This window comes from Nuphar pumila, chromosome 7, assembly GCF_984573655.1.
Source record: "Nuphar pumila chromosome 7, dmNupPumi1.hap1.1, whole genome shotgun sequence".
NCBI classification, from domain to species: domain Eukaryota; kingdom Viridiplantae; phylum Streptophyta; class Magnoliopsida; order Nymphaeales; family Nymphaeaceae; genus Nuphar; species Nuphar pumila.
The window spans coordinates 32,882,471-32,900,167 of NC_143255.1; the positions used below are offsets into that span (position 1 = coordinate 32,882,471).

At 41.3% G+C, this 17,697-nt stretch overlaps 2 protein-coding genes across 3 annotated transcripts; both read left to right on the forward strand.

The window, feature by feature from the left end:
- Window positions 1-547: 547 nt before the first annotated feature.
- Window positions 548-10,942, forward strand: LOC149831816 (pectinesterase-like). Of its 2 annotated transcripts, none has more exons than XM_090014158.1 (4): window positions 548-1,253; window positions 4,409-4,753; window positions 8,861-9,352; window positions 10,517-10,942. In XM_090014158.1, the coding sequence occupies exons 1-4, from the start codon at window positions 599-601 to the stop codon at window positions 10,711-10,713; spliced, it is 1,689 nt and encodes a 562-aa protein (XP_089870284.1). In that variant the 5' UTR covers window positions 548-598; the 3' UTR covers window positions 10,714-10,942. The 2 variants fall into 2 exon arrangements, with proteins under 2 accessions (XP_089870284.1, XP_089870286.1); XM_090014160.1 differs by having other exon boundaries at window positions 552-1,253; window positions 4,418-4,753.
- Window positions 10,943-13,340: 2,398 nt separating this feature from the next.
- On the forward strand, window positions 13,341-16,203 carry LOC149831817 (putative pectinesterase/pectinesterase inhibitor 13). Its single transcript, XM_090013085.1, has 3 exons — window positions 13,341-14,067; window positions 14,098-14,418; window positions 15,506-16,203. Exons 1-3 carry the CDS (start codon window positions 13,341-13,343, stop codon window positions 16,201-16,203), a joined length of 1,746 nt encoding a protein of 581 aa, XP_089869211.1.
- The last annotated feature ends 1,494 nt before the right edge of the window (window positions 16,204-17,697 follow it).

Consider the following 17,697-nt stretch of genomic DNA (forward strand, 5'->3'; position numbering starts at 1 on the left):
TGGGTCCGAACCAAATCCGACCCGTTGACACCCCTAAGCTAACGGGACAATAAGAGTAATAATCAATATTATCAATGAACCCTAAACAACAAGTGACGCTCATGACTAAACGTCAATATATATGTAGGGGTGTAAACAGGTCGGGTTTACCTGGACCAGACCCGGACCAAATACTACAGGGTCCTGGTATGGTGATAATTAAGAAGACCCGAGTCCGGACCCAAAGGTCCGATTAATACATGGACCCGGGTATAGTTTGTGAAATTTTATACCAGGCCCGACCCAAGTTCTCATTAAGACCAGTAATTTTACAATATAAAATTGATGAAAAAATTATTTTACAGGGTATGGTCTGAGTCTGATTCATGTAATTCTTATCGGGTCCGGGTATGGTTTATCTTATAGTAGACCCGATTAAACCCGAGTTTGGACCCAATACCATACCCAAAAATCTGATCCAAGTCTGGTTCCACATGAATCCGAACCAAACCCGACCTGTTGACACCCCTATATATATATATATACTAGTACTTGCCTGCTCCTGACTCCCCAACTAAAAACAAGCAGAGAGGAAAAGGAATAAAAAACCAGAGCATTCATGGCTTTTTCTTTGAGTTTTATTGCTACCCATTTGAAGGTACTACTCCTCATCTCCGTCCTCATATCAACCATACCACAAACCCTTACTCTAAACACATCACCATCATCTTCTTCTTCTTCTTTGTTCAATACTAGTGAGCTTCACTTGAATCCTTCCATTCTCTCAATATGCAGCAGCACACCATACCCTGAGCGCTGCTTAGAGACATCGAAACTCTTCATCTCAGTAAACATAAACCCCAGCATTCTCACCTTTGCCCTTCAATCCCTGCAACACGCCCTCGCGGAGGGGTTGAGGCTCACCGGCACCATTCTCCGGCTCGAGAGCTCCGGCATCGTTGAGACGCAGAGGGGGGCCGTCCAGGATTGCAAGGAGCTTCATGAGCTCACCCTGAGGCACCTCAGGAACTCCATCACAGAGTCCAACAAGAAGTCCCAAAATTCCCATTCTGTTCTGGCATTCCTTAGTGCAGCTCTCACCAACAAGAACACTTGCCTTGAGGGTCTCGAATCGGCCACCGGCTGGTACAAACCGGTTTTCATCAGCAGTCTCGTATCGTTCTACCAGTTGGTCAGCAACTCACTGGCCTCCGTCTCCAAGGGTGAAGGCCACGGTCGCCGCCGACGGTTGCTCGAGTACTCCGGCAATCAAGGTACGTACCCCTCTCTATCATGTTTTACGATTTCCGTTAGCGCGACGGAATGAGAACTGGATCCGTTTAGATAAGAACCGGCGAGTCACCTGATTCATATGGTCGCGGTCATGGAGGGAAGCCCATCTCGTATTCTGATGAATGGAGTTGGAAACCGTAACTTGACAAGGGCGTTTGGAAGACCCACAAAATTGAGATTTTAATTTCCTGGATTCTGAAGTTCTTTAGGCTCTGTTTGGGAGCCTTGAATCAGAGACATGTTGGGTGTTTTTCGATGCTTTCATGCTTCATCACTGTCTTGGAGCATTGGTGTTGCCAAGACACTGCATTGGGAATTGGAGTTGGCAGCCACATTTCTATATTTTGATATCATTCACAAAAGCATGTTGTTGGCAACTCCATCCTCAACACCACATTTTTGCAGAGCCATATTTTGGGACACATGAAAATGGTGTTTCCTACCCAATGCAAGGCTCCCAAACAGAATCTTTGTACAATTAGAAACTCCGCAATCGACAAAACCCTGAATTTTTATAAAATTTATGGCACTCCAACCAATGATAAGGCGTTTCAAATTCTGCCTTTAGCAGCATCCAAACTGGGGTGTGGGAAAAAGTTCATGAACTCTAGTTGTTGCTGTTGTGACACAGTGATGACTGTGGTTCTTACTGGCGATTGTAGAAAATTCTGCCGGCACTGTGAAAAGAAAGGTCGGAATTCATCAAATTGATTTGTATGTGATGCCCAACATATTGTCAGCCTCCTATGTGGCCCAATTCCCACAAAAATAAACGGTTCAAACTCGGTTGTGATGAATTATTCCAGGCAAGAGTACATTGGGTCTCTTCTTTTTTTCCCAAGTCCAACAAATGAGAGCAGATCCTGTAATCAGGCATGACTACTTAGCAAAGCACATCGGCCTCCAAAACTAAACGTGTCGCCCCACAAATATTCAATTTTTTTTCTATAGGTCATTGAAATTACCAGCAATTTTCAAAAGGGTAAATATTTGGATACTAATGAATGGAAGAAACTAATGAGTAGAAATCACTTTTTCTTAAAAAAAAAAAAAGGCATTTTTTTGTAGATCAAATGCTACAGATGTGATCTACATGAGTTGTTTAGTAGGAAACGTGTTTTGAATCATTTGATTATGAGAAGTCATTAGGTTTTTAAGAGATTTCAAAAATCAACGGCCCACAATGTGCCAAAATTTCACTACTTAAAAAATCATGTTTTTTTTTTATCATATCATAAAAGCATCATCAAGGCTTGAGCCTTAGTGAACAAACTAAATCTATGAGGTTAGATTGAGTCAATACAACTTGCACCTATGATTTTTAGCTCATAAATTTTTTATCTTTATTAGTAGTAAATATTTTTTTTTTTCAAAACTGTTTTTATGTGTAGTGATTTTTTGGGAGAAAATCCTTCTTTTTTTTTTTGAAAGGCAAGCTGGGGTTAGGCAGACCCTATCAAATATCTCTTAAGCCCCATGTGGTAGAGGGGTTGGAACTGGGCCTTCAGCTTGGCACAAGACCCCGCTTACCACGTGGGATTCCACGTCGGTGGTGAGAAAATCGTTCTTATGTTTATCTATACCAGTGATCCTTAAAAGTCATTTTTTCTAAGCCCAAAGGGTTTGGCGTAGTGGGATGGGGCCTATACCTTTTGACTGGCAGTCTAGGTTCAAATCTCATGTGTGTCACCCCCTTGCTTAAGCCGAAGCTTGGCTACTCCCTCGGTCAAGGGGTAAGCCCTTGGAGTTTTACGCCGACATGAATAGAGACTGTAGCATGGCAGGCTGAGCCAACGCGGCTAGGTCTCTGCGCTTGGGGTGGTTTCTCGGAGTAAAAAAAAAAATCATTTTTTCAATTAGCAAATTTTGAGAGAAAATTGTTGTTATCTTAAGCAATTTAAGAAGTTACTGGTATGTTTAGCTTCTTGTGAAAAATGTTAAAAGATGTCTGGTGTGCGTTTTGTGGGCCCCGGTACCTTTGTCAGGCACTCGACCCAATCACCGGATCATGCTTCTCAACAAACGTCACAAATTTTGACATCGGGATTTTGTCTACAAGGTAAAATCTCACAATAAGTTAAAAGAAAATTAATTTGAATATTCGACAAAGAGAGGCATATATAAGATTTAAAGGGTCTAAGAAAATATACAAACATAAAAGCAAAACCTTAGAAAAATTAAAAATTAAACAACGTGTCAATGACCTGATTTATGGGGATTTTTTCATTTTCTGAAAATATCACTATATGTTCAAAGTTGCCAATACTTGTGACCATGATCGATTCACATTAGCTTGCAGGAATTAGCGAGGTAATAGAAAAAGAAATGGTGATAGTTTGAAATAATAAAGGTTGGACCAATCAAGTTCACGAATTCTGAGTTTTTCTGCTATTAGAAACGAATAAAGATCATGAAATTGTTCACCCTAAGTTAGGTTCTATTTATCTGCAAAATAATCCAACATCCAGCTAAACTTAGCTGTACCAATTGGGAAAGCTCTGTGGCGGTTTGGCGCCATCAGCAATAACTATGGCGTGTGATTTCGGAAACGTATCTAATGCCATTAATTTAAGGCCAAGGGAAGGTGCACTCCAGCGGTCCCCCTTTAAGTCCATGAGCTTACAGGTAATTGGTGAATACTGTAGTTCTTGTCAGAGTTGGTGCAAGTGGGTGGGAGGCCATGCCTTTCGGCTAAAATATGGTCCACATGTTTGGGAGAGCAAGTTCACTGGACATCCCAGGGTGAAGCATCTCTCTATCTCTCTCTCTCTCTCTCTCTCTCTCTCTCTCTCTCTCTCTCTCTCTCTCTCTCTCTCTTTATATATATATATATATATATATATATATAGAGAGAGAGAGAGAGAGAGAGAGAGAGAGAGAGAGAGACTGGACTGCATAGATGAAGTAGCTTATTAAGTCCATTTTTACTGTTTGAATACATACATGCCTAATAAAAGTCCACACTATGTTACAACGTTCACTTGGATCTCTATACACCAGCAGACTTAATTGGTCCATGTCTACATCACCCAAATGAGCCAGACCTACTTGAGCCAGCGATGGTTCCAAATTGGACCGGACTAATGATCGTTTCAGACTTTGCTTGTTTCTCACTGAGTTTCTTTTGATCCAAAAGCTCATGCAGGCAATGGTTTCCCAGCCTGGTTATCGGGCAAAGATCGACGCCTTTTGCAGAGTACTGAAGGAGGGGGTGAGGGGTACGATCCAGGCTCCATACTCATTGTGGCCCAGGATGGAAGCGGGAACTTTACGACGATTACTGATGCTGTCAATGCTGCTCCAAATAACACAATGGAAAGGGTTGTAATCTATGTGAGGGAAGGAATTTATGATGAGAATGTGGAGATACCTTTCAACAAGCCCAGTATTGCATTGTTGGGCGATGGAATTGGACTCACAATCATCACAGGAAACAGAAGTGTGGTAGATGGCTGGACTACCTATAGAACTGCAACTCTTGGTGAGCATCTCTCTCTGTGTGTGTGTGCAACTGTCAGTTTATGTTTCTACTGTGCAGGGCTGGTAAACCAACTGAGCACTGCTCGGTTCAACTCATCACGATGTCCTTCATGATTGGTTCATATAACCGGTGATCCGAGCCATGAGCTGCTCGTTCAGGTTAAACATGCCCGGCACGAACACAGGCTGTTCGGCTTGGCTTTGTTTAGCTTGTATAGATAAAGTATGTATATATTTTATGTGTCATATGTAAAGAGAAGAATGCGTAATATATATATATATATATATATATATATATATATATATATATATATATATATATATATATATAAGAAAAAGAGAGAGAAGGTGGTAGCTGTTCTAGGCTTTGAAAGGTTTTTTCTACGTTTTCTTTAAATCTGACCATACAGATATGTTAGGAGTTAACTATTAGATCATTTGATTCCCATACACAGGTATGTTTTTACAAGGTTTAAACATTTGACGGTATAAAATTATCTAAATATTCAAGCTTAAAAATTCATATTTTTTATCAAAAAATGATCCAAGTATTTTTTCTTTAGTAATTTAACCATTCCCTACACATCTGTATGGTCAGATTTAAGTGATACAAAGAAGGGAACAATGTTTGAACATCTTGATGTGGATTTGGATTGGTAACAATTTGTATGGTAATCACCTCTCGGAGTTTTGCATCCAATCTTGCTCACTGCCAATCTTTTCAAACATGTATTTATCTCCTTTTTGGGGATCCAACATGTGCTTTGTTCCTTTTGAAATCACCTTGATAACAAAATTGAGTTTTGCCTTCTTCCACACACACGATGACAAAGAGGTCACCTATTGTCAACTGCCTTTGCATGAAAGGTCACGGGATGTTAAATCATGAGGACGTTTATTGCTTTAAAAAAATGCACAATCAAACCAGACTATCTTTTCCCTTAAAAGCCTCTTTCAAAGTTTGGGTTGAGGTAATGGGAGTCCTGATCGGGTGCAATCATATGGCATAAATTTTGTGCATCAAATACCTGATTGCCCTCCATCAGGCCTTGGGCCCCACAACTGACAGGCCTGTCTCCAAGATGATCAGGTGCTTAATGCATAAATATTTGTGCAATTATATTGCACCTGCTCTTTTCACAGGTAATGGTGATCCTGACCTTTCCCTGTAAATCCTGAGAAGTATCACTAGATATTGTCGATGATCAATAATTATTTTTTTCCTCTGGATTCAAAATAGCTGAGGACAATCCCCTAGCTACAACTCACATGTACCAATCAATTCCCTCCGATGTATCCCCACCACGACACCAGTCCCCTGGTTTAGATCAGTAAGACCACTTTACACTAGTCACTTTGTATGCCCATAAGTTCCTGAAATTAGACTTACAAACTGTCGGTGATTCATTTTGTTTTTTTTATATATTTACACGGAGAAACCACCCCAGGATTGGAGACCTAGCCAGCTCTGCCTGTCATACTTATGATTGCCGTCTTAGCAGCCGTGTGCTTAACACTTACCCCAGAATTTTTAAATTTAAAAAAAAAAAAAATCAAATTTCTATTTGTTCATGGGACAAAACTTTCACTTAAAATTAATATCAATTTTGTAACTTATCCAAACCCCAGCTTGCTAATAAAAGAAAAATTGTAGCTTATCCTCTCTCACAGCTGCTTGCTCCATTCACTGCTCACCACATCCCATCATTTTTTTCAGCAATAATAAATGCTAAACAAATATCTACCGCCAATAGCAACAAGCCATCAAAGATATTTTTTGGCAAAATATCACATGCAATGATGCTCCGGCACCATATGCCAGTCAGTTTAAAACAGGTTAGCCCATGTGAACTGCACCCCGCCACCCTTATAATTGTACTGTGCATATCTTTTGGTCCCCCTCCTATATCGGCCACTGGAATATGAGAACTACCGTATAAACTATGTATTTCCCACGCTTGGTTTGCCAATTCCACCCTGCAAATGTGTTTGGCATGGTGAATTTATTAAGAATCAACTATTCTACAGCCTATTTTTTACAAAAAAAAAAATAAATTTTTTGAATTCTTAAATATTTATGAAATTCTGAGAGCTGTTGATTTTAAAGTCTTAAAATCTCTATGCATCATATAATCTGATGATTCAAAGGCCTGTTTCTGTAAAACAATGCACGTAGATCACACCCATACGGTCAAATTTAAGAAAAAAAAAACTCTGAAAAACTTGGTTCACGTGATAGTTTTCATATTTCCAGTTCTCATATTCTAGTGGCCTTGTGTTAAGACCATGGGTTTACCTTATATCAGTTCCGGGGATGTATCCGTCTTAGTGGACCCGGCCAGTTCCTTTCTATAAAGACTTGGCTATTGATTCAGCTCAAAATCTGGGGTCCATATGCAAGGCAAAAGGGTCAGAGAACGGTGGCCCCATGCCCACCTCAATTCTTATGCTATTGTTATGGCCAGTCGGACGAGGGAAATAAGAGGACAAAAGTTGTCCCTACTATATCAATGATGTCACACATATGTATGGTTAGATTTACCATTTGGTGGTTTTGTATCATGATAACGTATGGTGGTACACACTCTTGTTTGCATAGATTTAGCCACCAAATGTTAAATCTAACCATACAAATGTGTTTATCATGATTTATTTACTATATTAGAAGGTTTTATCATGTTTGATACATCATAAAATTTCATTTTTTAGATGATAAAAATCCATGGCTCTCAATTCATGAAAATAGTGGAGGTTTATAAATGGTATAGAACATCATATTTGAGTCTACTTTAACGTCTGAAAATAATAAATAGAATATGTTAAACATGATCCAATGGTTAGATTTTTCTTTTGGAACTTAGATTTATTTTAAAAAAGTGTGTTTGGCCGCCATAAGGTGATATATGTGTATCACCACCATAGAGGAGCCCTATAAATATATAAATATATAAATGATAATGATAAGGTGTTGCCCGAGTACCTACTCCCACCTAATAGAAGCTTTAGATTTTCAAATTTCTTAAACTTTTTTTGTTGATAAGACCCTATAGTTATGATCTATAAGCATTGTTTAGTAGAAAACAAGTTTTGGATCAAGTGATTAGAGTATACATGTATGTTTTTTAAGACTTTTAAAAATCAAGACTCACAATATATCAAAATCTTATGACTTAATAAATCTTATTTTTATGTCCAAAAAACATGAACCAAAGCATGATTCCTCTCAAATAAACCATGTTGAGTACATCCACAAGGTTTAATAGAGATGATACAACCTACAACCATGATTTGTAGTATGTGGGGGCGTTGTAACATTAGTCATATATATATAAACTCTTGGACTTGATTATCTGAGTGATGGTGGAAATAGGCTGGTAAACAAGCGACTTGGCCTGTTTAAGCTATACCACAGCTCAAAGTTTATCTCAAGCTCGTGAAAAGCCAACCTGAGCTTGAACTCATGCTAAGCAGGGCTAGAGCTCAGTTCATTCAAGCGACAAATAAGCACTATTCTTGTATGTTATCATAATAGAAATCAAGCTCCCGACCACCTCCGATCCTTTGAAGCCACATACACTAACCAAGTGTTCTACACCTCTATAAGTGAAATAAAACACATAATACATAAAAACATATTTATAGGTATATTATATCTGTCTAATAAAGCTTGGCTAGTACCTCTTACTCATGCTCGACTCTGTAAATCCTCATGAACAGATCATTGCTTGGCTCAATTTGGCCTATTTTATGTACCAGTGACATATTTATGAAGCTTCATACTTGAGATTTTCTTATGATGGAATACTGCAGTTTTTTTTTTAAGAAAAATATTCAGATTTTATTCATTGGAATAATTATAGCACACGTAAATGTAGTAATCTTCACAGACAGTTAATACATAAAAGGCATCCCCCAACAAGCCATCACCCTTACAGTGAGATCTGTACGCCACTTTAAGGATAACAAAACTTGGAGTTCTCATCTTATACGGTTTCCCAGCTGCATTACAGAATTGTACACCTCTCTAAAGATTCTATTGTCTGCAGTTTTTGTAAAGAGTTAAATATTAACTTAAATTGTTTCATTGCTTAAATATCTCGAAATGCAGCTGTGACTGGTGAGGGATTTCTTGCTCGTGACATAACCTTCAGAAACACAGCCGGTGCAATGAAACGCCAAGCTGTTGCTCTAAGAGTGAATGCCGACTTGTCGACGATCTACCGGTGCAGTATGGAAGGCTACCAAGATACTCTTTATGTACATTCGCTTCGGCAATTCTACAGAGAGAATGTGATCTCTGGGACGATCGATTTCATCTTCGGCAATGCGGCTGTAGTCTTCCAGGCTTGTAAAATCAAGGCAAGGAGGCCGATGGACGGCCAGTTCAACGTGATCACAGCACAGTCAAGAGATGATCCGAACGAGAACACGGGGATTTCAATCCAAAATTGCTCTATTTACGCTGGCCAGGATCTCGTAAGAAATGTGAGTCTCTTCAAGAGTTATCTGGGCCGCCCATGGAGAGTCTACTCGCGAACCGTATTCATGGACTCCTACATTAGCGACTTCATTGATCCTGTTGGGTGGATCCCATGGCCAGGTAGGTTTGAGTCAACACCATCTTAGTCTTCTCCTCTCAATTATGCACATATGAATGCTTAGAACCTATGTCACCTGGGTGCCGCGTGTGGCACGGCAATTCCGAAGAATATGGTTAGGGAAACACGGTATATATATATATATATATATATATATATATATATATATATATATATATATATATATATATATATATATATATATATATATTATTGCCGCCATTAAGTCCAAATGCCTTTCTTTCATTTTTTCTATGATTCTCATGAAACTAACCTTACAGTTCAGTTAGTGGGGGGAATGACTCTTGAATATCAGATTATGACACTTAAGCAGGATTTTATAAGGTTTAAAAAATCTATGGCCTACAATGTGTGATACTTTCCTGGGTCATAAAATCATGTTTTTTCATCGTAAAACATGATCCAAAAGTTGTTTCCTACTATTTTGGACATGATAAATCCATCCATGAGGTTGGATTGGATTTAAACAACTCGCACATGGGAGATCCCGAGGCATTTGTACCTCATGTAGGCATTATATATTAGGGTTAATATTGGCTACTAATGAACTAAAGGAACTAATTTGTAGAAATAACTCTTCTTCAAGAATTTTCATTTTTTTGTAGATCAAATGTCCTACATGGTTTGTTAATATGAAACTTATTATGAATAATGCAATTATGACAAGTAATTAGGTTTTTAAAGAGGTTTAAAATCAATGGCTTACAATGTGCAAAAAATTTATAACTCAAAAAATTACTTTTTACATTAAAAAAAAGTACATCCATGGCTTCATCCTTAGCAAACAAACCATTCTGAACACATATATGTGGTAAGATTGAGTAGATACAACCTCCACCTATGATTTCTAGTTTATTAGTTCATCACCTTCAATAGTAGCAAATATTTTCTTTATATATTAAATCTTAAGACCACCACCACGCGGAAGGGTGCTCTGAAGGTGTTGAGTTGAAGACCCTGGATCAAACCCCACTGGCACACGAGTGTGTCTGTTGCTTTCAGAGGTGGGGCCACATAAGGCAGGATCATCGTGGGGACCCACCCGGGGTTTTCCCTCATGGTGAGGTTCCTCATCATTAAAAAAAATATTAACACATTCACTTATTGATTAATTATTGATCTAACGTGTAATGTGAATTGAGCAGATAACCAAGTGCTGGACGCTCTTTACTATGGAGAATATGAAAACCGTGGACTGGGTTCGGGTACTGCGGGTCGGGTCACGTGGCCTGGATATCATGTTATGGACTACATTGATGCCACAAACTTCACAGTTCCTTCTTTGATTCTTGGAGACCAATGGCTGGATTCCACAGCAGTTCCATATGATGTTGATGTATAGATAAAACTTTGATAACTCTACCATGATATGAAGTCTAATGGCTCAGGAAGAATTATGTATTTTATTTATTCCTCATATTTGCACTATTTAGTAAAATGGAAAGTCTGCAATCCAAGTGGCTTACGTACATTGAAAAAATAAAAGTTGCGTAGATTGGGTGACTATGGAGATTTGCACGAGAAATGTTGAGCTGCAGTGAATTCAAATGTAAAAGTTTTTGTACATGAACAATCTTTGTATCATCTCTCTCTCTCTCTCTCTCTCTCTCTCTCTCTCTCTCTCTCTCTCTCTTCGATCCAAGCCATCCTTGACTACTGTCCTAGCTAGCTAGTAACTTGGAGAATTAGGGGAAATTGACAGTCTTAAGTTCCTTAGTTGACATGATCAAGCCCTATTTTGATCAGAATCTGAGTATTCCCAATATAATTTCCATTATTTGTCAAGCCAACTGGTGTCCGAGCTTTAAAGTCGAGGTTTGGGTTTCACTCATCCCCTATGCCATCCCCCATCTTCAAATCCCACTTAAATCTTATGATGCAATCTGTTTTGATCAAATCTGACCTTATAGATGGATTCAACATGATCGATTTAATAAGAAACAACCCTTGGATCGTATTTTTTTGATGAAAAAATTATGATTTTTTAGAGTCTTTTGTTGCTCGATCTGCTCCATTACGGGTTGACCCGTAACATACACTCATAAACATCCCTAACATAGTTATTTGCATATAATCCTTATACGGAAATCGAAAAAAATTTAAATGGTTAATTAGTTTAGTTGTTGGAGCAAGAATTGGCTCATCTCATTCATGACTGATCATCCCATACAATGGGGTATGCATGTAACAACGAGGTCAAAGGTTCGATTCTCACTGTGGTCTCGTGAAAGGGTTCTTTTGCTTAGCCAGGCAGCTCATGTTCGGCTTGTATGAGATTGAGTCGAGTTCGACCATGCACGAGCTAGGTGAGCCTTGTCTGAGCAAGGCTGGATGTAAACAAACAAAGCCCGATCAAGGCTTGTTCGGTTGGTTTGGCTCCTTTACCGGACCTATATTGGTGCAGCAGCTTCTTTTTAAGTAGCTTCTCAAATTTAGGGTTTCCAATAAGTCGTGGTTTCTGTTGGGCTTGTTAGGCAGGACGCAGATGTAGCAGACTTTGTGGGTCGCCGGCTTTCCCTCCACGGACGGGCCCCACGCAAACCCTAAATTAGGGCAACCTCTTCCCTCCGTACAACAGAAATGCACTTGGTTTCCCTAAACACCCTTCACTTTCATGAAAGGTACCAACCTGGCCCCATGCACCAATAAAAACTTTTTACTCTCCAAGTGACCAAAATGCCCTTCAAATATGTGAATTTGACTAATAAGTGCTGTATGTTGTGGAGTATGGGCGCTGAAGTCTATGTGGAACAGACCCAGTTAATCTGTTGGATATCCTAAGAAGCTTGAATCATTTGGCATCCCTACAAGCCAGTCGAATTTGAGAGCAGATCAGGTCCGAGGAGCCTCGGACAGAAACACCGTCCAAGGCACCTGGATGCCATTCATCATGAAAATGAACGGCACTCATAACCTACCCAATGCCCCCTCTGTTTTGGATGATTTCTAGCTGTCTATTTGTTGCATCATTGATGCCGTTCATCAGCATTAGAATTTTTTTTTTGGAGCCCATCTTAGGTAAAGGCCATCTTTTTAGATGAGTGTTTAATGATGCAAACATGTCGGGTTTTGGATCCCAAAATACACTGGGAAGTCAGGTAAGTTCGATTTGGGGACAGCCAAATTTTGCAAATTCCTCTTCCTGAATCCTGGAATCCAACCCATTTGCAACCCCAAGTGTTTGGTGCCTTCCATCTCCATGATCAACAGCATCCAAGGAGTCTTGGAGGCTCTTTGTACCTCGTCCTCTCTCGTCCAACTTTAACTCAACTTGGAGCTAATGCACCATCCTGTATCGAGCTTAGCAACCTAATTTGGGGGTCTACAAGAGTACTGTAAACAGCTATGATCCAAGTGGGTGTAGATCAATTTTTGTTTTTTTGTTCTTCTAGGAACATTTTTCTAGATAACCAAGCCAAGTCCAAGTCCAAGTCCAAGTCCAAGTCCATGTGATTATATCAGTTATTATTATCGGGTCCAACAGTGTAGGCCCAATCTAGTAATTGAAAATTGTATTTAGATCAACCATGATCCATACCCAAACCGTTTGTACATGTACTAATATATTGTTAGAAACTCCTCAGCAAAATGCTGAAAACCCAGGGACTTTTACGTCAAAACCGTCTGCGGCAAAAAGGGCTCTCGCTTCGAGGACGTTGGTGTGCTTTGTCTCGTTCCGGAGGGGTATTTTTGGACCATAAAATATTTACCCTTGGAACTGCGCCACCTCGGACGTCTGCATGGGCTCCTTTGGAGACTCCTTTTTTTTTCTCCTCGTTCCATTCCTTAACACAAAGGAAAAAGAAAACATATAGAGAAAGAAGAAGAAGAAGTGAGAAGAGAAAGGAAAAAAAAAAAAAAAACTTTGAGGCTCTATCGGAGAGCCCCTCTGCCCCCAAGCAGAGGGAAGGAAGAGGGAGCGGCAAACTCATATTCAGGACATACACCAGAAGAAAAAGGAAAGAAAAAATGCCAGTTTTCGACGACTACACCAATGTCGCCGAGCGTCGCAAGGCCGAGAACCGCCGGCGTCTCATCCGGCGCATCATCGTCACTGGCAGCACCTCTGTCGCAGCCCTCCTCCTCGTCGCGATGGCCGTGGTCGCTGTCGTCAATCTCACCGATCAGCACAGAGGCAAGCAAGGCGGGCATGCCATCTCCGAGGTCTCCAAATCCGGTGGGGTGATCACGTCCATCTGCTCGGTGGTGGATCACCCGTCTGCCTGCATCTCATCGATCACCGGCTCCCTCGGTGGATCGTCGAACGTGAAGCCGAAGGAGGTTCTCAAGGCAGCAGTAAGGCTGGCGGTCGACGAGCACCAGCAAGCGGCGAAGCTGCCAAAGGCGCTGTCGGCCGGCGACCCCATGGACCAGGCCGCACTCGCCGACTGCAATGAGCTGCTGGGCTACGCCATCGACGAGCTCAACAGGACCTTCTCCGGCATCGAGGGGCACGAGATGGTCCGGCTGTCCGAGATCGAGCTCGACCTCAGGAACTGGCTCAGCGCTGTCCTATCGTATCAGGACACGTGCCTGGAGGGCCTCAAGGATGGGTCCCTCAAGGATAAGATGCAGCAGGGCCTTGTCAACGCCACCCAGCTGACCAGCAACGCCCTGGCTATCGTCACCCAGTTCTCCAGCATCCTTTCCCTGCTCGACATCTCGGCCGTAATGCACCACCGCCTGCTGCTCTCTAGTGGGGCCCACCAAAGGGCTCGCAGTGGAGTCCCCGAATGGGTCTCCCCGGCCGATCGCCGGCTCCTGAAGGGTGGAGGAGGTGCACCGGCTGGTGTCAGGCCCGACGCGGTCGTGGCAAAGGATGGGTCCGGGAACTACACCACGATCGGGGCCGCGCTCGCCGCGATGCCAAAGAAGCGAACCGGGCGATATGTTATCTATGTGAAGGAGGGTGTCTACGACGAGACCGTGACAGTGGAGAAGGACATGGTCAATGTCATGATGTATGGGGCCGGCTCGAGGAAGACGATCATCACCGGCAGCAAGAATTTCGTTGACGGGACACCGACTTTCCGCACGGCAAGCTTCGGTAAGTGTTCGTCTGCACCAGTGAGGCCAAGGGCCGATACGAGACGACTTGAATCGGACTCACTAGATCTTAAAATAGGGTCTAATACACTGGCGTTGTTTGTCCAAGTTATATCATTGACACATGAACAAAGTTCATGAAAGATCATGATCTCGATCAGGTTTCGCATAATTGTTGTGTTTTGATTAGGGGTGTCAACGGGCCTGGCTTACCCGTACCCGACCCAAACCAAACCCTATAGAGTCCGGGTATGGTGATAAATAAGAAGACCAGATTAAGACCCGGGACTGGACCTGAAGGTCCGATTAATACATGGACCCAGGTATAATTTGTGAAATTTTATACCAGACCCAGACCCAGACCCAGACCCAACTTGAGTTCCAATTAAGATCTGTAATTTTTCAATGTAAAAATGATAAAAATATGGTTTTACCAGGTATGGTGCAGGTTTGGTTCATGTAGTTTTTATCGGGTCTGGGTATGGTTTTTCTTATAGTGGACTCGATTAGACCAGGCTCCCGTCCTGATATATACCATACCCAAAAAACTAGTCCAAGTCTGGTTTCACCTGGGTCTGAACCAAACCCGAAAACGTTGACACCCCTAGTTTTGATGCAATAAACAATGAGATCACGTTTTGCCTTTCTACGTGGATGCCCAGGTCTTGATATAGTTGGCTTAGTTTGCTATATAGTTGTTATTCATCTAGGAGTTCATGTACACTTCACACACACACAGAAAAAGAAAACAAGGAGGCAAAAAAACTGAAAGTTTATGTACAAGTTCATGAATTGATGCGAAAATTAAGTAGTTCATGAACTTGGTCATATTTCACATAAAATGGCATTTTGGAATGAAAGTCATACAGCAAGAAAATTCTCTGTAGTTTGACCAGTTCCTGTTGAATGCCAGAAAAGGAGGGTTTTCATGTTGTAGAGACCCAGATTTTCCTTGATTTCTAGGACTCCTAAATAGTACATAGAAAAACCCGAACACTAGGGAAATAGGTATGACTAGAGAAAAGTTAAGATCATCTTGTATTTCCAGATTGATCACAATAGGTATGACTAAGTTTTATATGTTTCAGTGGCGATTGGAGAAGGATTCATTGCTAAGGCCATGGGATTCAGGAACACAGCTGGTGCAGCCAAGCACCAGGCAGTGGCACTCCGCGTCCAATCCGACCGCTCAGTCTTCATCAATTGCAGGATGGACGGTTACCAGGACACACTATATGCTCAGACACACCGGCAATTCTACCGGAGCTGCGTGATCACCGGGACTATCGACTTCATATTCGGCGATGCAGCTGCAGTCTTCCAGAATTGCATGATCGTTGTCAGGATGCCGTTGCCTAACCAGCAGAACACGATTACAGCTCACGGAAGGCTCAATAAGCACGAGTCGACCGGGATAGTGATACAGAATTGCAAGATCCTTGCAGATAAGAAGCTCGTGCCGGACAGGCTGAAGGTCGGGAGCTATTTGGGGAGGCCATGGAAACAGTACTCTAGAACAGTTATAATGGAATCTACAATTGGAGATCTCATTAGGCCAGAAGGTTGGTTGCCATGGGATGGAGATTTTGCTCTGGACACCCTCTTCTATGGGGAGTACAAAAACAGGGGCCCTGGTGCAGCAGTTGCCAAGAGAGTTAACTGGAAAGGATTCAAAGTGATCAAGGAGAGGACCGAGGCCTTGGGATACACAGTGGACAAGTTCATACAAGGGGGACAGTGGATTAAAGCTACTGGATCACCTGTTAGCTTGACCTTGTCTCGATGAGTGGTTCAATCCTTTTTTTAATGTGTTTTATCGAGAGATTTATTGCTCGAGGGGCCTACTTTTTCCTTTTCTCTTCTACTCTTGTATTTCAAAACTCTGGAAGTTATGGAAGTCCAAACAAGGAAGTGCGTCCAAATTGTGTATCAAATTTTTTGACATGTGAGAGTCCATACACGAGGACAATTTGTTCGTTGCAGATCCAGTTGTCTCGGGCCACACAAAGTACAGCACATGCATCAATTTTCTATGTTTTGTGTTTTCAAAGAAAATCGACGCATGCGTTAATGATTTACTTTCATCAACAAACCTCATAAGTTCATATGAATGAACTGTGATTGTCCTGACGAAGTTATTTGATGTTAGTTTTGTCTTTTAAAAAGACCCTTTGAGCAGGTTTTTTAGGATGTATTAGGACTCACTCTCATCATGTCAAAAGCGGTTATTCTTATTTTATGGCCTCGCTCATCATCTGATAGGGGCAACTTGTGAACGCCACCAAATTGACGGTATGTCACAAGTTCGAAACACATGCTTAGCATCCCTTTCCGCAAGGTCAAAGCTGGGTGTATTCCCCATTATGCAAAGAAACCTCAAAGGTTTTACCAACTAGAGGCCACCTGATATGCAGTCATGATGGACGGTTTTCCCTTGGATTATCCAAGAAAAGAGATGTTAGGTTAGTAGTGAGGAAGTGTAAAAGGTTTCTTAGTGCTAGAACAATCGGCCAGGCTTCCTTAGTTAGATAGTGAAGAATCCATGTTGGTCTGCTACTAGTGCTCTTCGGTACAAAAACAAGGCAAATAGCAAGTTGAAAACTTGTTGTTTCAGACCACCATATTTTTCACCTTTTTGTTTTTGATGTATATAACTCTTTGGCACTATCGAGTGCCCCAAAAAGCCTTACGGCTCAAGCACCCCGTGTATTCAGACCCTCTCTCCTTCTCTTGATGTATTTTGCTTTCAAGTATCTATAAAAAAGAATTTTGCATCATTACTTCTTTGCTCTCTTTGTGATTGTGCATGCACGTACTCGTATTTTTGCTCGTGCATGCGTGTTGTTAGTTGCTTGTGCACTAAAAAGGCTTGTTTTTTGTGTTTGTAATTACTCGAAGCTACATCGTTGGAGCCTTCGCTTCTAAGCCTATGACAAGTTGACACCAGAGCCTTGTTGATATTGGGATTGACAATGGCACTGAAGAAGAATGACATGACTCCTTCAAGCAGTATGGTTCCTCCTAAAAAAGACTTGTAGATGATCGTGTGTCAGTCATCTCATGTGATGTGGTCGAGCTGACTGGAATGGTGACCAATATGAAAAAATTGGTCAATGGGACTTGCACTGCCTTTACGGATCTCAACGTAGAGATCAAGACAACAATAGAGGGAGTGAAAAGTCTTGCCACTAGATTTAACAATTCGATGGAAGTCCTTGTCAGTAAATTTGATGATTTGTTGGGTCGGTTCAAACATTATAGCTACTAAATTGAATATTAT

Bases quoted from the DNA above. Each gene is read 5' to 3' on its own strand.
- LOC149831817 (XM_090013085.1), top strand. From the start codon at position 13,341: ATGCCAGTTTTCGACGACTACACCAATGTCGCCGAGCGTCGCAAGGCC. The intron at 14,068-14,097 runs GTGGGGCCCACC...CTCGCAGTGGAG, and splicing joins CCACCGCCTGCTGCTCTCTA to TCCCCGAATGGGTCTCCCCG. The intron at 14,419-15,505 runs GTAAGTGTTCGT...TATATGTTTCAG, and splicing joins TTTCCGCACGGCAAGCTTCG to TGGCGATTGGAGAAGGATTC.
- LOC149831816 (XM_090014158.1), top strand. From the start codon at position 599: ATGGCTTTTTCTTTGAGTTTTATTGCTACCCATTTGAAGGTACTACTC. The intron at 1,254-4,408 runs GTACGTACCCCT...TTGATCCAAAAG, and splicing joins CGAGTACTCCGGCAATCAAG to CTCATGCAGGCAATGGTTTC. The intron at 9,353-10,516 runs GTAGGTTTGAGT...TGAATTGAGCAG, and splicing joins TGGGTGGATCCCATGGCCAG to ATAACCAAGTGCTGGACGCT.